General features: G+C 38.8%; 1 protein-coding gene across 1 annotated transcript in view; it reads left to right on the top strand.

Moving 5' to 3' along the window:
* Positions 1 to 21,731, top strand: part of LOC130910767 (synaptic vesicle glycoprotein 2A-like) — a 34,964-nt gene that overhangs the window by 500 nt on the left and 12,733 nt on the right. Inside the window, exons 2-8 of the mRNA XM_057828321.1 lie at positions 13,761 to 14,408; positions 14,645 to 14,825; positions 14,896 to 15,047; positions 19,518 to 19,651; positions 19,715 to 19,804; positions 19,877 to 19,984; positions 20,092 to 20,180. Coding sequence (XP_057684304.1) covers positions 13,802 to 14,408; positions 14,645 to 14,825; positions 14,896 to 15,047; positions 19,518 to 19,651; positions 19,715 to 19,804; positions 19,877 to 19,984; positions 20,092 to 20,180 — 1,361 coding nt within the window. The 5' untranslated portion in view covers positions 13,761 to 13,801. The remainder of the gene's footprint in view (positions 1 to 13,760; positions 14,409 to 14,644; positions 14,826 to 14,895; positions 15,048 to 19,517; positions 19,652 to 19,714; positions 19,805 to 19,876; positions 19,985 to 20,091; positions 20,181 to 21,731) is intronic.

Raw genomic sequence — 21,731 nt, 5'->3', positions numbered from 1 at the left:
AATGCAAATATGAAGCGCACAATAACAGCAAGCGTGCTTGTGAATGCATCTGTGGTGACACTATTGGTTTTTTCCCCAAGTGTCCAAATAGAGGCGGTTCGGTTGCAAAGGTGTTTTTTCTTCAATGGAAGAAGGAAAACTGTCATATGTTGATTTTATCAGGCAAATTGTGTTGATTTTCTACATTTAGTATGGTTTAACATGTTGTGATTAACTCATTCACTGCCATTGACAGTGTTAGACGTCCAATCCAATTTGACTGGGGTCGAAATGGATTGGACGTCTATAGCCATAAGCGGATTTTAAGGGGGGCAGCCCCCCCGGTGGCTGAAAAGTGTCATTGCATAAAATTAACTTTCCTATACATATAAAAGTTCTAAAGCAATAAAACTGCAACAAAAGTGAATGAAATGAACAAAATATTTTTATAATGGCGTCAACATTTTTTTTTGAACAGATCATGTGAATAGCACCTTAGATGGTTATTTGCTTTGCATATAATTTTCCAAAAAAAAAAGAAGAAAAAAAATAGGGGAGGGCAATTTCATTTTTGAAATGATTTTTTTCTTTGATTGAAAATTTTTTTTTTTTTATTTAGGCATAAATGTCCTACCCATAATATAGCCCAAACAAAAAGGATTGCTTCAATCAAATAAAACTTTTTCAATGAAAAATTAAGTGTTCAAATGCAATATTTTCAATCTCAAATATTTTTTTCGCATTCAAAAATGTTTTCTATGATTGAAATTGTTCTTTTTTTTTATTAAAGTGTTTTTCTTTTTGAAAATATATATTTTTTGAAGCAACTTATTTTTTGATTGAATAAGACAAAGACCTACTTACTAATTACGTAATTACTTCAATCAAAAAAGTTGCTTCAATCCCCCCAAAATTCAATCAAGGAAAAATAGCTTTCACATGCATTCTTTTGAGTTTCAAATTTATTTTTGCATTCAAACACATTTTTTTTTTTTTTTTTTTTTGATTGAAGCGACTTTTTTTAATTGAAAATATATATTTTGATTGAAGCAACTTTTTTTTTTTAATTGAAGCAACTTTTTTGGGATTGAATAATAAAGACACAAATCTACCTCTTCCGCCCAGGGGATACAATTTTTGACTGGGGTAACTACATTGGCACGACACCGGCGGGCGTACTATATTCATAGGTTGACGATCTTGGCGAAAAGCATTGCCTAAGCAGCCTGATTTAGAATTCCCCTCAAAAATGATGGGAAACAAAAAACGCTAATTGTCAAATTATTATTATAAATATTCTTGTAAGTTAATTTTATTGCTGACACTGCGTTTCGGGGTCATCAACATGTTGTGCCCCCCCCCCCCGCCCAAAAAGTCAAACTCCGCCTATGTCTAGCACTATCAATTGGCAACTAATGGAAATCAAGTCTATAATTTCAATTCAGTTCAATTTTATTTGTATAGCCCTAGATCACAAAATTGTTGTATCAAAGGGCTTTGCAGAGGCAATATGATACACAATCAGAAACAGCAAACAAAGCAACAAAGATGAATAAATAAATTCAAGTCAATTTGAAACAGTCCCCAACAGGAAAAAGCTTTGTGTTGACTTCGGGGACATTCTGAAATAACAGCTCGCAAATGAGCAATTGTCTTCAAATAATCGTTGAAGAACTTAAATGACTATTGTCCATTCTATCTATTTAAGTCACGTGTTGAGTTCAGGGAAGTAATGACTTGACATTTTTCCATAAGTGAAGTGTCGGTAAAATGCTTTGTCTTGCCTTCAGGGACAGTCGAAATCAATTGATCAATTGATCGGTCGGTCCATCAGTCCGTGTACCTACCTAGTTATAATGAGAAACAATCAAACAGTTTGCCTGCATTGACGTAATCCTTCTCATTATTGATGTATTAATGAAGCTTTGGAAGGGGTGTGACCCCAGAAAACCATTTTTACGTATAAGAATAAAGTGTAATTGCACATCCACTACAGTAGATGTCAGTGGCAATCATTATAAGATTGTGTGTAAGGAGTATTAATATGTGATGGGGTTTGCGCTAAGCATGTACAAGTAGTTACGAACTACGAGTTACGAGTTCTGTTCCTACACTAGCGATGTAACCAGAATTTGCATACAAGTCGGAATTACTGTAATTTGTGCATTATAAGGAGCACCTGACTATACGCCGCCACACACCAAATTTGGCACGAAAACTGAATTTGTTCATAGATAAGCCACACTGGACTATAAGCCACGGCCGTCCTCACTGTATTATGGGATATTTACATCAGAAGACATTAACCAGTAACACTGTTTGACAGGGGCATCATATGACTGTTGTAGGTAGTTCAAATGTAAAAAGCCCCAATCTCTACACTCTCTTTATCCGTCTTCTTCACACGCACGCTGGACAGCGGCCCAAAAAAAAAACACTCCCACTGCTCGTGTAGTTCATTCCTTTAATTCCAACAAAACGTAATCCAAACGCAAACAAAAGAGCAAATGAGAGAATTGGAAAACAAAAAATTATCCCCTTTGAATGTTAAATCCACAAATATAGAAAATTATCGAGAGAGGTCAAAAAATTGTGCAGCTCTCCTGGCTTCTGCCTTCGCGCAGCTCCTCACACACGCAGCCACTTCCGCATATATATCGTACAATGTGACGTCACGAACTGGTTCCACATGAAATCAAATCACCATGAACATGCATTATTAACTAAACCATTATATAGGCTCCTACAACTGTCATAAGACCAAATGAAGCACTCCGAAGCTTTGAACCAATTGACTTCATTGCTTCAAGAAGCTTCATTTGGCCTTCACTGCTCCCTTGGAGGAGACAGTCAACCTCTGCTGCCACTGTTGTTGTCCAACATGCCTCCTAGCATGCATTGCAGCACTACAGATGTTAAAAACAATCAAAATTCATCTTCTGTGGTAATTATTTCTTCAGTTACTGTTCTGATTGTTTCATTAATTGCTCGCTATGGTATTTGGTAACACGTTATTTGACAGTGGCACCATAAGACTGTCATTAGACAATCATAATCATGATATGACACTGTCATGAGCATTAATGAATTCTCATAACAGATGTCATTCTGTGTTATCCGGCAAATTATGTCGCTTTTGAATGGATGTAAAACATCCAAGCTGAACATAAAGGGAGTTAGTAACATAATTTATTGGATTACACCTAATGACATAAACATTCAGTAATTCCCATGATAGTGTCATGTCATAATTATGAAGGTCGCCACTGTCAAATAAAGTGTTACCTGTAAACCAAAATAAATCAACAAATAAGCCGCACTGGACTATTAGCCGCAGGATTCAAAATGAAGAAGAAAAGTAGCGGCTTATAGTAAAAAATTACAGTAACCCTAAATACCCCCTAAATCTCAAAATAACTGACCAAAAACATGTATTATATGTCAATAGACTTCTTAATCACTTGACGAGACAGTTCCTAGAGACATTACGCCAGGCAGAGCTTCGTGGAATCTTTCATTGCGATAAACTCAAACACGCTGTGTTCTAATGCCGGATTTAGGTGGAAACAGGACCAAAGTTTTAGTGCATACAAGCAGGCAGGAGTGTCTCAACAGTGATTTGGTCGAGGATTCAAGGTAAATATTATACAAAACAGCATTATACATGCACTTTGAAACATTGTGAAAAAAATAAAATGAATGGAAAAAATTAGCGTAACTTTAGCTTGAAATATTAATGTAATATGAATGATAACTGCCTGTTTTTTTGCTTTTAACCAAGAATCTAGACTGTTTTATGTTCATATCTATAGAAATTCCGGGATTTACGCATTTATTACAGGAATTTTCAACTTAAAAAAGCTCTTTGTTTCGTGATGGCCGCCATGTTGGATTTTGTATCCATGCACAATAGCGTAACTTTCCATTAAAATAATCAGGTGTTTTTCGTCCAACTGCTGATTTTTTTGGGCAAAAAACCCCTAGAAATTTAGACAGTTCTGCGTCTGTGCAAAAAACAAAAACAAAAAATTCGGCTTATATGTTTTATTTTATGTAACATTCCAATCTAAAAACGACAGCCGATAGCCGGCAAGACGTGATAGTGAAATCGGAATTCAACCTAAATACGTTGTGATTGTATATAGTAAAATGCAAAATTAGCTTTTGTTGAATAAATTCTGATTCTGCATGCTTTCATCAGTTTTAATGATGTAAAAACTGAGTGATTTATTAGCTGTTGAAAATATGTCAAAATTGCACTAAATAAAACAAAAATTAAGTCGCTAGCCAAGTTTTGTTATACTTACATAAAAAAATAATAATCGGGATTTTATTGGGAACGACTGAATTTTTCGATGCCGCTGCTCATGGAGACTCAAGTATATGCCTAAGGGAGGTGCCTGTTTTGGATTGAGGTCGCTAGTGGCTTTGGTTTTAAAAATATTTAAGTTTTAAGTTTTTGAAAAAAGGCCCCCTACGGAGCGGCCCCACACCCCGTTTCCTGTCAACTGATTGTGAAGTCTATGTATACGTCATTGTACTGTCCTTGCCAAGACATTGATGCTAAATCCTAGCTAGACAGCAAGCTAAGCTGTCATCTTTCCCTCTCTCCCTCACTCAGCTGCGCGACTTTCTTCATAGAAAAAAAAAAAAAAAAAAAGATACTGTGAGGTATAAGATACTGTTTACGCAACTAAAAATGCCCCAAAAACGACTGGATACAACTCGGGCATCGTAAAGTCCAAATCACATAAGTCGGGTACGTCGTACTCGTAACCCGAGGACTACCTGTACACATGTAACCTGTCTGATTCCCCACCTCCCCTTGAACTCATCCTGTCACAGTGGCTGTCGAGCGTGCTCACTACTGAGCTAAAATCTAGGCTAGCAAGAGAAAACATGGACAAATATTTACAGTAAGAGAGAGGAAAAGAGAGGTGGAAAGAAATTAAGATGAATCAAAGGAAAAATTAGCGAAAGCTAACGCCAGGATTGAGGTTGAGAAGATCTAGTGCTTTGCTTCATTTGACCATGGTGGCAGACTGATGTCCTTTCTATGTCTAAAAATGCGTAAAAATTAAATTGTCACTAATGACAAAGTATGCCATTAATTTTCAGCTAAAATTGGCTGCAAATTGCCAACAATCTTACTGTACTTTCTCATAGTAGAATAATAATATAAAATATGTTTAACATAAACATGCAAGTATATACATATTTATATGTACAGTATATGTCATCATATTTTGTTCATTGTACGTTTACCCATTCTTTTTATCGAACCCTTATCACTCACCCAGGAAGACCGTAGGCTCTTTTTTTTTTTTTTTACCACCCCCGCAAACACAACTTGACATGTTGTTTTATGGTAGACATACACACATGCACACACACACACACCCTTGTGCAAAAGTACGGTGGTCTCGGAGGACCAGCAGTGAAGAAAACACACCCCTGTGGCCATTGTGCGACCATGACTGGGCTTCTTTTTGGCGTTTGAGTTACAAAATAAAAGAAGAAAAGATGATGATGATGTTCCACACGATTGGGCAGACTTTGATGAACAATCAATTTCAAGCCTGGCTTGTTTTTAGCGCCCCACTCCACAGACTATGTGGGCACTCGCTCATCCCCCCCCATTATTTGAGCAGCCTGGGAGGCGCGTTTTGTTTATTCGCCGCAGTGGAGTTAAATCGTTTTCAGGTTTAGGAGGGTGGAAAAGGAAGATGCCTAACTTTTCTCATTTAGTTCAACTGATTTATTTTATTTCCCAACTAATTGGCTGCCATTGAAGGTGATGGACATGCATTCCATTTTAAGTTGGAGAAGCTTGCAGCGAATGATGGCCCAGTGTTGCACTTACAACTGCCATCATTTCTGGTTTCATTGGTTTTATTCCGGTTAGAGTGATCAAAATTACATGGAAGGAAAGAAAAGAACTGAGATTGAAAAACACATTTCCGGTGCAATAGTGGTCTAAGTCCAAATAGCCATTAAAACTATTGAAAATAGTTGGTTATAATAGTGTGCAAAAGCAAGCTCCAGTAATGCTGGTGTCTACTTTCATAGTCATGACCATCTTGGACATGAGAATTGGCCCAGAGTTGCACCTACAACTGTCATCATCATTGGATTTGTCCTGGTAAATTGCATGAAAGAAAGACATGGAACCGAAAAAAAAAGAAAAAAAAAATCACGTCATTTTCAAAGTATCGGAATCAGCAAAAAAATATCGGACATGCCTTTTTTTAATATATATGTATTTTTAAATTAAATCGTTTTCTAGTTGTATTTAACGTTACAGACATAATATGTTACACTCATCCAGAGTCTTTAGTTTAGGCTTAAGGTAGGGTTATCAAATTTATCCCGTTAACGGCGGTAATTATTTTCAAAAAATGTTTTATCACGTTAAAATATTTAACGCAATTAACACATGCACTGCACGACCCACTCACGCATTGTCGCGTTAAATCTGTAATGGCGCTGTTTTACCTATATATAGAAGTAAAAGGCAGCGTAATTGAGTAGAGTGAATTTTGGCAGCCTTTGGAGCCTTTTTGTAATTGGCTAAAGCCTTACAATCTCTCTCCCTACGATTAGAAATATCGTGGGAAGCAATGTGGGGAATAAAGGTAGTATTTGATCTTTTTCTTAACACCCTATTTTGTTTCCCAATGCAGAGAAGATATATCAATTGGTATCACTACGCACAGTCATGGTTGCACTTCCCATCATGCATTTGGGCAGAACAGTTAAATGGCTACAGTATCATTTACTGAAAGCTCAACAAATACACTAGATGGCAATATTTATTCACAATATACAAAGTCACACTTATCCTTTAAGAATTACAAGTCTTTCTATCCGTGGATCCCTCTCACAGAAAGAATGTTAATAATGTAAATGCCATCTTGAGGATTTATTGTCATAATAAACAAATACAGTACTTATATACTGTATGTTGAATGTACAGGTAGATATTCGTCCGAGTTTTATTCATTTTTTTTCTTAATGCATTGCCAAAATGTATATGATCTGGAAAAATTATCGGGAATGATTGGAATTGAATCGGGAGCAAAAAAAAGGCAATTGGATCGGGAAATATCGGGATCGGCAGATACTCAAACTAAAACGATCGGGATCGGATCGGGAGCAAAAAAACATGATCAGAACAACCCTAATAAGAACATTTTGCACAATAGTAGTCTAAGTTAGTGGTCCCCAACCACCGAGCCGCGGACCGGTACTGGTCCGTGGCGCATTTGGGACCGGGCCGCAGAGAAACAAATAATTAATTACCGACTGCAATCTTGCCTGTGGCTCTAGGCACATCAATAGCCCTGTCTACTCTAACTACTCCAAGTAAAGATTTGTATAGGTCGCCATCTAGTGGTTGGCCGCAATTACTAGGGTGTTTGCACATATATAGCAGCCCAGTGCCAGTCAAAGTAAAGAGTAACTTTAGCTGCTGTTGGCTGTGTGCTGCTGGTGGTGACGTCTTTGGACAGCTTTTTTATGGGGAAAAGGCCACCTGCTGAACCGGAAGAGGACCCTACAACCAAAGGCGGATCGACTATTCAGGCGAAGTAGACGATCGCTTTAGGCCCCCAACCAGTAGGGGGCCCCCAACCAGCTGCCCTTGCCCCAACGAGCAACGGCTTGGGCCACCGGAGCCAGCAGCACTCCCAACTATTCGTCATGTATAATTATGTCAGCATACCAAACAAACAAAAAACAAAACAAAAAAGAAAGCCATTTGAATGCTGCATTTATATTATCTCTCCCCCTCCACACATGCACTACAATGGACTGTTCCACGACGATGGACTGAGTATCAGTCGCTTAGCTTCATTTAGCGCCGTTTAGCATCGCTTAGCTCCGCTTAGCTGTTCTTTAGCTTCAATTACCTCTCCCGCGGTTTTCACGCCACTAAGCTCACTATTTTTACAGCTCACTTGCTACTTTGCACGTCGTCTATCGTTTATTTCGAACACATGAGCAAACGTGGTCTCCATGACAGCCAAAGTGCAGTGAGGGAGAAGTTGAGAACAGGCCTCTAATGCCTCTTTTAACTTTCTTCTTCTTCTTCACACCGAACATGAAATACATGACAACACACCATGTGGCGAAACAATGTAGTACAGTTCTAATCAGTCATACAATAACACTCAACAGCTGGTTAACAGCAAAAGCATGTCATGTTCATCATATAAATAATGATTTCTGGAGTTAATCCCACATACTTCAGAATTAATATTATAATATGTTGAGTAAATACTACATAATACAGATTCAACACAAAGAATAGCTTTCAAATGACACTCTTCATGACAAATATGATTGCCAATGAATAATTATTATACTACTATTATATATAGTAGTGCGGCACGGTGTCTGAGTGGTTAGCACGTCTGCCTCACAGTTCTAAGATCAAGGGTTCAATCCCGGGCTTCGGCCTTCCTGTGTGGAGTTTGCATGTTCTCCCCGTGCCTGCGTGGGTTTCCTCCGGGAACTCCGGTTTCCTCCCACATCCCAAAAACATGCATGGTAGGCTGATTGAACACTCTAAATTGTCCGTAGGTATGAGTGTGCGCGTGAATGGTTGTATGTCTCCTTGTGCCCTGCAATTGGCTGGCAACCGGTTCAGGGTGTCCCCTGCCTACTGCCCCGAGTTAGCTGGGATAGGCTCCAGCACCTCCGCGACCCTCGTGAGGAAAAGCGGCATGGAAAATGAATGAATGAATATATAGTAGTATACTATAATAATATTGCTAGAATTTGTTTTAATAATTGTTTTGAATAATGTTGGAAAGGCAAAGTCAGTGTTCTGAATCTGTTTACTTTCCATTCTTTTGCACTAGTACATGCTATCAGCATTTAACCTCATTGTTTATTTGTGATTAATTATTGTTATTTGCATGATTATTTGTACTTTAATAAAGAATTTAAATGTTCCAAAATAGTTTTGTGAATTCATAAGCGTCAACAAAAATGTCATTGCTAAATTATTTAAAAAAAAAAAAAGAGAAAAAAAAAAGAAAATTATTAGATTAGTCGATTAATCGTAAAACTAGTCGGCTGACTAATCAGGAGAAAATTTGTCGTTTAGGACAGCCCTAGTGTACCGGAACATATTTCCTCCACACCCTTCTTACCTTTTTAACCCCTGACCTATGAAGAGGGCCCCTGGATATGTTCGCCTTAGGCCCCAAAATTGCCAAGTCCGCCACTGTCTACAACCAAGTCCATTCTGCGTAATATGTGGCTAAAAGCTAGCAAAGGAGGCGACAAAAGCGAATGCACTAAGAGCATCATACTTCATGGCAAACCGTATTGCTAAAGCTAATTAACCTTTCACGATTGGATAAAAACTCATTATGCTTGCGACCACGGATATTTGCCGACAAGTTTTAGTAGAGGCCGCTGTTAAAAAAAGGTTGATTTATGTATGGTGTATGGTGAGTGACATTTTCCCTGCACTTAATATTCATTTTTAGCTCCGACGTGTTATTCTATATTTACTGTCATTTTCTGCCACACATTGTCAGTCCGTGAAAAAAGGCCCACATTACACCAGTCCGTGGTGCAAAAAAGGTTGGGGTCCACCAGTCTAAGTCAAAACAGCCATCAAAACTATGAAATAATATTCAATAATCACAACGTGTGGCAAGTCTGCTTTAATAAGTATAGTCATTTTGGATATAGGGTTGACCCAGTGTTACACTGGTAATGAAGTTAGACCTTAGTAGTGCCATGGAGTACAAAAAGCACACTGACACATTTGCAGATAGATCGAAAAGTCTCCCGAGCCAGTGTTGTGTTTGGCAGCCCTTTCAATTTTTGACTTAGTCTTTTGGACGAAAATACTTACAAAATTTATTGGTTCTGGAATGAGTTTCGTAACTTGAAAATTCTGTACGTAGAGACGCATTTTCCATGTAAATACCCTAATATGTACCAACCCCACCCCCCAAAATTCAGATATAAATCTTTTATAATACATAACAATGCATCAAAACATGTAGCAATTACATGTTACAATTACATTATTGCACAATAAACATAAAATCAGAGTTGTGCGTAACATAAAAAAACAAGAATAGAGTAAAGGTGGAAAAGCGCTATATAAGTATAACACCTATAACACCTATATAAAGGATAAAAGTTAAAACGAGGGGCGAATGAAGAGGACGCTTGGATAAACACATGCACATACAATAGAGGCCCCGCTTAGCCAATTGGATGCCAGGAATGCTGGCAAATAGCCAATGGCAGAGCAGCTATAACGATGTAACGTTCAGTAAACTCTAGGAGCTGCAAGCACCGGCCATACTGTTTTTTTGCCTTTTGTATCTTGAAATTTCATTTGTAACAAGAGGCAATATTTTCCAGTTGAGGCATGTCTTAACATGAAAATTCTGTATGTAGAGACATTTGTAAGTAGAGGTAACACTGTACTGCATTTGTGCTTTGTGCTACCGAGGCGCCTCTGGCCAGATCAAAGCTGCAAACTGGTCAAACATCATTAAGTACCAAATGCCAGCTGCACTGGTGGCCAAACACAACAGTTTGGTCACTCTGCTTTTCAGGAGGGAGGGTGAGAGCCTGTATGAGCATGAAGCAGAAAAACATAAATACTGCATATATTTTTAAATTAAAAACCCGATCCTTTTTACCCAACTCCAATCCTCTGGAAATGGTGTGATCGGCCTGATTTTTTCATGTGATCGGATCGGGACATTTCTAACGTATACAATGTGGGCATAGTGAGTCAACCAAAGTCTTCCCAAACAGAGCTTTTGAAATTTGGTGAGAATTCTTCTTGTTTAAATTTCGCAATATATATCGCAATTAGGGCTGTCAAACGATTAGAATTTTTAATCAACTTAATCACAGCTTAAAAATTAATCAGTCGTAATTAATCGCAATTCAAACCATCTCTAAAATATGCCATATTTTTCTGTAAATTATTGTTGGAATGGAAAGATAAGACACAAGAAAGACATATACAATACATTCAACATACCGTACATAAGTACTGTATTTGTTTATTATAACAATAAATCCACAAGATGGCATTAACATTTTTAACACACTTTCTGTTAAAAGGATCCACAGATAGAAAGACTTGTAGTTCTTAAAAGATAAATGTGAATACAAGTTATAGTAATTTTATATTAAAACCCCTCTTAATGTTTTCATTTTAATAAAATTTGTAAAATTTTCAATCAAAAAATAACCTAATAGAGGGCCATTGTTGACGTCGCCGAGTGGGACGTTACATGGGCTCCCTGCCGTTCGTCCACAGTCTCTTTAACTACGTAAGGTAGTGATTGAAATACACCACAAGGTGTCAATGGCGAATTTTAAAGTAATTAGAGATCTAGCCAAGGCAAAGTCTGAGTAAGTTTTATGTGTATTTTGCATAGCTATTTTGATTGGGAATGCCAGTTCTCCTTGCACTGAGCGCTTCTCTTTTTGTGAACATTATTTTTTTGAGAGATAGGAATATTATTTTTGTTGTGCTTTCACTAAATGATACTGTAGCGATTTAATTGTTCCGCCCAAATGCATGATGGGAGGTTGGGCAACCATGACTGTCAGTGGTGGCTGCAAATGGTATATTTTCTGCGTTGTGTTCAATAAAGCGTGTTAAGAAAAGATCGTCTCGAGTGCATCTTCCCACGTCGTTCGCCACAATAATTATGTATGTTGTGAAAGAGTTGCCAAAGCTTATGCCAATAAAAGGCGCGGACCAATGAACGCCTGTGTCCACTCGCATTTGTCTGCCTTTTAGCTCTCAATGTGCCCAAATGGCGTCATTGTAATCTGTTTGAGGCAATGCATGAGTGGGTCATTCCATGCATGCGTTAAATGCGTCAAATAATTTAACGTAATTAGTTTAAAAAATTAATTGCCGCCCGTTAACGCGATAAATTTAACAGCACTAATCGCAATACAGTGGGGCAAATAAGTATTTAGTCAACCACCAATTGTGCATGTTCTCCCACTTGAAAAGATTAGAGAGGCCTGTAATTGTCAACATGGGTAAACTTCAACCACGAGAGACAGAATGTGGAGAGAAAAAAACCCGGAAAATCACATTGTTTGATTTTTAAAGAATTTATTTGCAAATCATGGTGGAAAATAAGTATTTGGTCACCTACAAACAAGCAAGATTTCTGGCTGTCAAAGAGCTCTTAACTTTTTCTAACGAGGTCTAACGAGGTCTAACGAGGCTTCACTCATTACCTGTATTAATGGCACCTGTTTTAACTCATTATCGGTATAAAAGTGACCTGTCCACAATCTCAGTCAGTCACACTCCAAACTCCACTATGGCCAAGACCAAAGAGCTGTCGAAGGACACCAGAGACAAAATTGTAGACCTGCATCAGGCTGGGAAGACTGAATCTGCAATAGGTCAAACGCTTGGTGTAAAGAAATCAACTGTGGGAGCAATTATTAGAAAATGGAAAATATACAAGACCACTGATAATCTCCCTCGATCTGTGGCTCCATGCAAGATCTCACCCTGTGGCGTCAAAATGATGACAAGAACGGTGAGCAAAAATCCCAGAACCACACAGGGGGACCTAGTGAATGACCTACAGAGAGCTGGGACCACAGTAACAAAGGCTACTATCAGTAACACAATGCGCCGCCAAGGACTCAAATCCTGCACTGCCAGACGTGTCCCCCCGCTGAAGCCAGTACACGTCCAGTCCTGTCTGCTGTTCGCTAGAGAGCATTTGGAAGATCTAAAAGAGGAATGGGAGAACGTGTTATGGTCAGATGAAACCAAAATAGAACTTTTTGGTAGAAACACAGGTTATCGTGTTTAGAGGATAAAGAATACTGAATTGCGTCCGAAGAACACCATACCCACTGTGAAGCATGGGGGTGGAAACATTATGCTTTGGGACTGTTTTTCTGCAAAGGGACCAGGACGACTAAAGGAAGTGTGTAAAGGAAAGAATGAATGGGGCCATGTATCGAGAAATTTTGAGTGAAAATCTCCTTCCATTTGCAAGGGCATTGAAGATGAGACGTTGCTGGGTCTTTCAGCATGACAGTGATCCCAAACACACAGCCAGGGCAACAATGGAGTGGCTTCGTAAGAAGCATTTCAAGGTACTGGAGTGGCCTATCCAGTCTCCAGATCTCAACCCTATAGAAAATCTGTGGAGGGAGTTGAAAGTCCTTGTTCCCCAACGACAGCCCCAAAACATCACTGCTCTAGCGGAGATCTGCATGGAGGCATGGGCCAAAATACCAGCAACAGTGTGTGAAAAGCTTGTGAAAAGTTACAGAAAACGTTTGGCCTCCGTTATTGCCAACAAAGGGTACATAACAAAGTATTGAGATGAACTTTTGGTATTGACCAAATACTTATTTTCCACCATGATTTGCAAATAAATTCTTAAAAAATCAAACAATGTGATTTCCTGTTTTTTTTTCTTCCACATTCAGTCTCTCATGGTTGAGGTTTACCCATGTTGACAATTTCAGGCTTCTAATATTTTCAAGTGGGAGAACTTGCACAATTAGTGGTTGACTAAATACTTATTTGCGCCACTGTATATCGCAATCCCCCCCCAAAATCGCAATGTTCCTTTTTGCCCAATGTCGTTAAGCCCAAGTTTACACTATCCGCTCTGGTCGAGATGACCTGTTTGAGTGATCACAGGTCAAGATGACCTTATCACACACAACTGAGGTCTTGTGTAACAACTCAGGCCTGTGGGGCCTAATCCCACTCTTCTTATCTTTTCCAGTCTGTGAATTTTAGCCAACAAAGCCAAGCGTCCCCTGCAAGATGGAGGACGGCTACCAGAACCGGACGGCCTTCATCAAAGGCGCCAAAGACATCGCCCAGGAAGTCAAGCGTCAGGCCTCCAAGAAGGTGGCGCGCAGCGTGGACCGGGTCAACGATGAGTACAGCCGCCGCTCCTATAGCCGCTTCGAAGAAGATGACGATGACGACTACCCGGCGGGGGCGCGGGATGGTGGCGGCGGCTATTACCGCGGCGACAGCCAGGCGGCCAACGACGAGGAGGAGGGAGGACACAGTGACTCCACTGAGGGCCACGATGAGGATGACGAGATCTATGAGGGCGAGTACCAGGGCATCCCCCGGGCTGAGTCGGGTAAGGGCAGCCTGGCCGGCGGTCCCGGATCGGTCCCGCAACCCTTCCAAGACATAGCGGCATCCGAGGCGGCGAGGCGGAAAGACCAGGAGGAACTGGCGCAGCAGTACGAGAGCATCCTTCAGGAGTGCGGCCACGGCAAGTTCCAGTGGACGCTCTACTTCGTGCTGGGATTGGCGCTCATGGCCGACGGCGTGGAGATCTTCGTGGTGGGCTTCGTCCTGCCCAGCGCCGAGAAGGACATGTGCCTCTCCGAGCCCAACAAGAGCATGCTGGGTATGTTTTCCGGAAAATACCGTGAGATCATTTATCCTTGTTCAAATCTGGAAACTAGAATGATTCATTGTGTGAGAAGGAAATAACAGACATCTGTGGTCCAAAACAACAACCACATGTGCCACCACACTTGCAGCTCTCGCTTACCAAAGCCAGCAACGTTCTTTCGCAATTTTGCAAACGTGTCGCTGAAAGTACGCCAACATTGTCATTTTTCATGTCTTTCATGTTTTCAGGTCTGATCGTTTATTTCGGGATGATGGTGGGGGCCTTCCTGTGGGGAGCCATGGCCGACCGCATCGGCCGTCGTCAGTCTCTTCTCATCTCACTGTCCATCAACAGCATCTTCTCCTTCTTCTCGTCCTTCGTGCAGGGATACAGCACCTTCCTCTTCTGCAGGCTCCTCTCGGGCGTCGGGTAAAAAAAAAATGACAATGGATGAGACCTACAAGAAAACTTTCTTTGACTGAAATTGTAATTGTGTCAGGATCGGCGGCTCCATTCCCATCGTGTTCTCCTACTACTCGGAGTTCCTGACTCACGAGAAGCGAGGCGAGCACCTCAGCTGGCTCTGCATGTTCTGGATGATCGGCGGCATTTACGCGTCAGCCATGGCTTGGGCCATTATCCCCCATTACGGTGAGCCGCTTGCTTTCAACGTGAGCTTGACTCTTAATGCATAATTTAGATGTAGAGTTTGTTCCTTGAAATTTACTGTATACTGCCCTTAAGTCTAGAAGGTTCTGTCTGCAGCTTGAAAGATGCACCTGGTAATGTGGTTTATATTAGGGCTGTCAAACGATTAAAAATTTTAATCAAGTTAATCATAGCTTAAAAATTAATTAATCGTTAATCGCAATTCAAACCATCTATAAAATATGACATATTTTTCTGTAAATTATTGTTGGAATGGAAAGATAAGATACAAGACGGATATATGCATTCAACGTACTGTACATAAGTACTGTATTTGTTTATTATAACAATAAATCCACAAGATGGCATTAACATTATTAACATTCTTTCTGTTAAAGGGATCCACGGATAGAAAGACGTGTAGTTCTTAAAAGATAAATGTTAGTACGTTATAGAAATTTTATATTAAAACCCTTCTTAATGTTTTCGTTTTAATAAAATTTGTAAAATTTTCAATCAAAAAATAAACTAGTAGCTCGCCATTGTTGATGTCAATAATTACACAATGCTCAATTGCTCATGGTGCTGAAACCCATAAAATCAGTTGCACCCAAGCGCCAGTAGAGGGCGACAAAACACCAAAAAACTAGGGCTGTCAAAATTATCGCATTATCAGGCGATAAGTAATTTTTTGAATTAATCACGTTAAAATAGTTGACGCAATTAACAGATTAAAATGACAGCAGTGTAATGTCCGCTTGTTACTTGTTACAAGTTTTTTTTATGTTTGGCGCCCTTTGCTGGCGCTTGAGTCCAAATGATTTTATGGGTTTCAGCACCATGAGCATTCTGTAATAATTGACATCAACAATGGCGAGCTACTAGTTTATTTTTTTGACTGAAAATTTTACAAATTTTAATAAAACAAAAACATTAACAGGGGTTTTAATATAACATTTCTATAACTTGTACTAACATTTATCTTTTAAGAACTACAAGTTTTTCTATCCATGGATGGCTTTAAGAGAATGTTTAGAGAATGTTAATAATGTTATGGCTTTAAGAGAATGTTTAGAGAATGTTAATAATGTTAATGCCATCTTGTTGATTTATTGTTATAATAAACATACAGTACTTATGTACCGTATGTTGAATGTATATATCCGTCTTGTGTCTTCTTTTCATTCCAACAATAATTTACAGAAAAATATGGCATATTTTTTCGATGGTTTGAAATGCGATTAATTACGATTAATTAATTTTTAAGCTGTAATTAACTCGATTAAAAATTTTAATCGTTTGACAGCCCTACAAAAAACACAAGTAACAAGTGAACATGACACTGTGCTGTCATTTTAATCTGTTTGAGCGGGGCATGTGCGTTAATTGCGTCAAATATTTTAACGTGATTCATTTAAAAAATTAATTACCGCCCGTTAACGCGATAATTTTGACAGCCCTAGTTTATTTATATATATTTATATATGTTTATATATATATATATATATATATATATATATATATATATATATATATATATATATATATATATATATATATATATATATATATATATATAGTTTCTTAGGTGGGAGCAAATCGATAATCTGTTAGGATGCAAAGCATCGTGATATATCAACATATTGAAATAATGCCACACCCCATTCATAACCCTAACCTCAACCACGCAACCATCAATGCTAGCTGGCCAAAGCTAGTGGTAATGTGGTTTTTAAAATGACTTATCGTTTCTTCGCACAAGCATATCGATAACCTATTGGGATACAAAGTATTGTGATTAAGCCTGTTGCAATATGCAATAATTCCATTTATCGCACGGAAAATAAAAATGAAGGCGGTAATTTTTCCGTTGCGAACATTTTGAGAAGGCGATCAATGGCGCGTGCGGCAGACGTGCTGTTAAAAGTTCGGCTTCCTTGTTACCAACTACGCAAAATGCATCTTCGATCCGGGTTCGGCAAAAAATAGCGCCAGAGCCAATCCGTTCCCATTATATCCTATTGTTGAATGTATACCGGCCGCGTCAGTGCTCGGGATTGACTGCGGACCATCTCTGGCGTGCCGGAGCCCGCCGGATGGTTTAGGCTATTTTCATTTTTGCCGGAGATGCATCCGTCAAAATGGGCGGAGCCGGGCCTGCAGTCAGCAGCCCAGTTACTTATTCACGGTTAAACACCAGCGAAGAACATAGACGAAGAACGCTCCATCATGAAGGTGGAAAGTCACAAAGTGATTTATGATGCAACAGATCATCATTATAAGGACAGTATTAAAAAGGAAGCTGCATCGTGTCTTATGTTTTTCTGGCAATGATATCAAACACACGACGTGCTGACAACTTTGTTTTTTTATTAACACACGGCGCTAACAAAAATTCCTCAACCTGTGGCTCTCGGCACTCGGCAGGCTGTCTCTCTCTCTCTCTCTCTCTCTCTCTCGATCTTGATCTCTCTCTCTCTAACTGCGGCGTCACATGAACAAAACAACATCACCATCGCGTGCTCTTCAGGGTGCCTCGGAAAACATCCAATCAGAATATTACACATGGAACGCCATAGCAGAAGCTATGAGGGGAAAAATTTTCATTTGCTTAAATGCTTAAGTTATTAAGTGCAATTTTATTTTTTTCTTGAAAAAACATTTTATTTATTCAGTGTTTCTGTGCTGTATTAATATTGTTGTCTTTTACTTAAAAGAAGCATGGTCTATTGTTTTTAGTTGTGATTTCTTAAAAAGTATTTTTGAATTTAAGAGTAAACATTTATCGCGTTTAAATGAGTGTACTTGATCTATTAATATATACTGCATTCTCACTGTGTTATTGTAAATTGTTTTTTTTAAAAAATTGGGGCGGGAGCGCAATAATATCACACATTGCAATAATTTATGAGATAAATTATCACACACTAAAATTTGTTATCGCGACAGGCCTAATTGTGATACGTACTGTATATCACCATATCAATATACAGGTACTCCACGGGTTACGACGTACCCGACTTGATATGATTTTGACTTTATGACGCCGGAGTCCCGTCTGCCATTTTGACTCCAGTCGTTTTTAAAAAATTTTTTTTTTATTAATGTTGAGATTTTGTGATGCACACTTTTTTTTGGCGCAAGAAGCATAGAGCAGGTAGTACTTCCACATGTGAGTAAAAGCTCATATAAAGTGGTATGAAAAAGTATCTGAACCTTTTGGAATTTTTCACATTTCTGCATAAAATCACTGTCAAATGTGATCTGATCTTTGTCAAAATCTTACAGATGAAAATACAGTGTTTGCTTTAACTAAAACCACCCAAACATTTACAGGTTTTTGTATTTTAATGAGGATAGTTAAGGATAATTAATGTGATGGTTCACTAACTTATCCCCCCCCCCTTTTGTCATTGTTGGCATACTATCCTCATGAAATATATATGAAAACCTATAAATGTTTGGGTGGTTTTAGTTAAAGCAGACACTGTATTTTCATCAGTTCACATTTGATGGTGATTTTATGCAGAAATGTGAGAAATTTGAAAAGGTACTTTTTAATACCATTGTAGTACTTCCACACGCAAGTGACAGCTCATCTACACACGAAAAACATATTTGCGCACACGAAGAAGAGCACACACGCACACACAAGGAAGAGCACATTTGCTCCTATTAAGAAGTTGCGCAGCCGAGTGAGAGAGAGAGGAGAAAGATTACAGCCGCAAGCCTGCGCGCACATTTGTTGCATGTGAAGTATCCACAGAGGCAACACCTGTATATAACACCGTTTGTACTGTTTATTGTGCGTTTTTAATTGTGGTCAAATATGTGGGGCGAGTTAAGTGATTATTTTTGATGATGTGCGGATGCTAAATGATACATGCTAATTGTTTGATGACACTGATTAAATTTCATTTTTATTTTAGTTTCATTCTGCAAGTGTTGTTGAGCAGCTGAATAAACGAACCACACGGACGTCTGACATCGTCATTTCGGAGCTTAGCTCGCTGTCTAGCTAGGACTTAGCTCCAATGCCTTGGCGAGGACAGTACAATGGCATATAATACATGTTTTTGGATAGTTATTTTGATATTTAGGGGGTATTTAGGGGTATTTAAAGGGTTAATTTGGATTTACGCGGAAATTCGGGTTACGTTGCTAGTGAATGGAACTCGTTCGTAACCTGGGGACTACCTGTAACGCCCATTCATAACCCTAACTTCAACCACACCCCCATCAACGCTAGCTAGCTGAAGCTAGCGCTAGGTAGCCGAAGCTAGCTAGTTGGTCAGTGATTTTTAAGCACAAGAATTTAGAGGAATTTGGGAATGTGCAAATCTGGGAACTTATGTTACAACCTGCATTAGCGTTAGCGCTTTTTTGTGATTTATGGCCAGACATGCTCCTATTCCCAGACGCGCCCCCAGATTATGGCAATCAATGAGTCATTTTCCCCTTCTTTTCTTGCAGGATGGAGCTTCCAAATGGGCTCAGCCTACCAGTTCCACAGCTGGCGCGTCTTCGTGCTGGTTTGCGCCTTCCCGTCGGTGGCCGCCATCGCCGCTCTCAACGCCATGCCCGAAAGCCCGCGATTTTACTTGGAGGTCAGTCTGTCGCTAACTGACTAAAAGCGAACGAGAACCGAGGATTTTTGTCGTCTGAAACAGAACGGCAAACACGACGAAGGCTGGATGATCCTCAAGCAAGTCCACGACACTAACATGCGGGCAAAGGGACACCCGGAAAAAGTTTTCACTGTGAGTTGAGAATTATCGAGATAAATGCCGTCAATGCCAGCCAATGAGCTAAAAGCGATTTTTGCTGCTAAGGTGACCACTATCAAAACAGTGAAGCAGATGGACGAACTGGTCGACAGCGGCACTGACACGCCCGTTTGGCAGCGCTACCGCCTCAAGATGGTCAGCATCTCTCAACAGGTCAGTTCCAAAATGACTTGGCTGAAATGGCGCCCCCTGTTGCATCGGCATGGTTTTACCACCCTGGAATCTTTTTTTTAATGTGATGCTTTCTTGACTCATTGTAGATCCGGAATAACATTCTGGCTTGCTTCAGCCCTGAATTCAAGCGCACCACTTTCATGCTCATGGCTGTTTGGTTCAGCATGTCGTTTAGGTAAATATGCAGCAATCTGACCAAATGGTTTTTAGGTTTCAGCCTTTTTCATGGATAGTTTGGTGGTTGAATAGGATAAGAAATTAAGGTTAGATTCCATGAGAAAAATTAAACATAACATGCCGTTTTTAATTTTTTTTACATTTTGAAGTGTTTATAGAGTCTTTCAATCAATTTTTTAAACCATAGAATATTTACAGGAATTTAACCAAATTTTATTTAAGGGTAATAAATCTATGTGGGAAAATAGTTGCAAATATTTATTTTATGATTTAGTATTAGATTAAAATAATTTGATATGCACAATTATATATGGCACCAAACATTGAGGTGACTTGAAGTTCCCCTCTGAGACCCCCAATTTGGCCCAAAATCGCCCTATATGCATGTGTGTCACATCATTGGTAAGCTTAAAATCTCAATTTTCTGGGGGAAGAAAATTTTGAACAGGAGGGCATTTCAAAAAACAAAACAAAACCAAAAAAAAAAAATTAAACAGCAAAACCCTAACTGGAGGTGAGAGCACACGAGAGCTTAAACAAAGACGCCATGATTTTAACAAGATATTATTGCGTACTTACTTCTTTTCGATCCAAAAACTCCATGTAGTATGTGTCACTGAGTGTCAAGACACAGATGTGAATGGCCACAGCTAGATTTTTTGGGGATTATATAGGTGAAACATAGTAATATAACTAGGGTCGCGATGCAGAAATCGCAGACGTCAAGGAGTAATCGAGATTTTCATTTTCATATATTTACCCTTTTAAGTGTTTTTTTTCCCAAATTTTCTTTGTTTGGATCGTTCATTTATCATCTAAAATATTGGGGAAAATGCGACAGTAACAAAAAAAAAAATACAATTAAGCAATAGTTATGAGGTAGATATCTATGACTTTTTTTTATTGTGACGTCATTTGTTTAAAAGTTTAAGGTATGCGAGTGAATAAATTTTTAAAGTCGTTTTTTTTCTAATTATTACACATCAATTAATGATTCTAAGCTAAAAATGACATTTCGAATAATAAATATGATTACTTAACTTCTTTTTATGGCTAGGTTGAAACAAAAGTGATGGCGCAACGTCTGTAAACATGGGTTTCCAGGGTAAATCAGACAAATTAAAAATAGATCAGGGGCTTATTGCGCCATGAATCTGCTATGGCAGCATATAGACATATTGTTCTATCAAACACAACAGTTCTTTTGGCTTAAAATACAGCAGTTTATTTTAAAGAGAGGTGCAAGAGCAGAAACTGCTTTTTCAGCCTTGTCTGTGTTTTCCGCCATATACAAATTTTATTTTGATTGATGTTCTTTTATCATTAATTTAAAAAAAGATAAATTATTTAACACAATTACTTTCGCAAAGTGAGAAAAATAGTTTTATCTGGATTTTGATATCATTATTTTCAAATATATTAAGCCCCAATTATTTATTGAAAATAAAAAGTATATAAATTGGCATTTTCGGTAACGCTTTTTTTGACAGTGGTGCCATAAGACTTTCATATGACCGTCATAATTATGACACGACACTGTCATGAGCTT

Source organism: Corythoichthys intestinalis, chromosome 22 (assembly GCF_030265065.1).
Source record: "Corythoichthys intestinalis isolate RoL2023-P3 chromosome 22, ASM3026506v1, whole genome shotgun sequence".
Taxonomy (NCBI): Eukaryota; Metazoa; Chordata; class Actinopteri; order Syngnathiformes; family Syngnathidae; genus Corythoichthys; species Corythoichthys intestinalis.
Note: the sequence above shows the minus strand (reverse complement) of the source record. Positions and strands in the feature narration are given on the sequence as shown.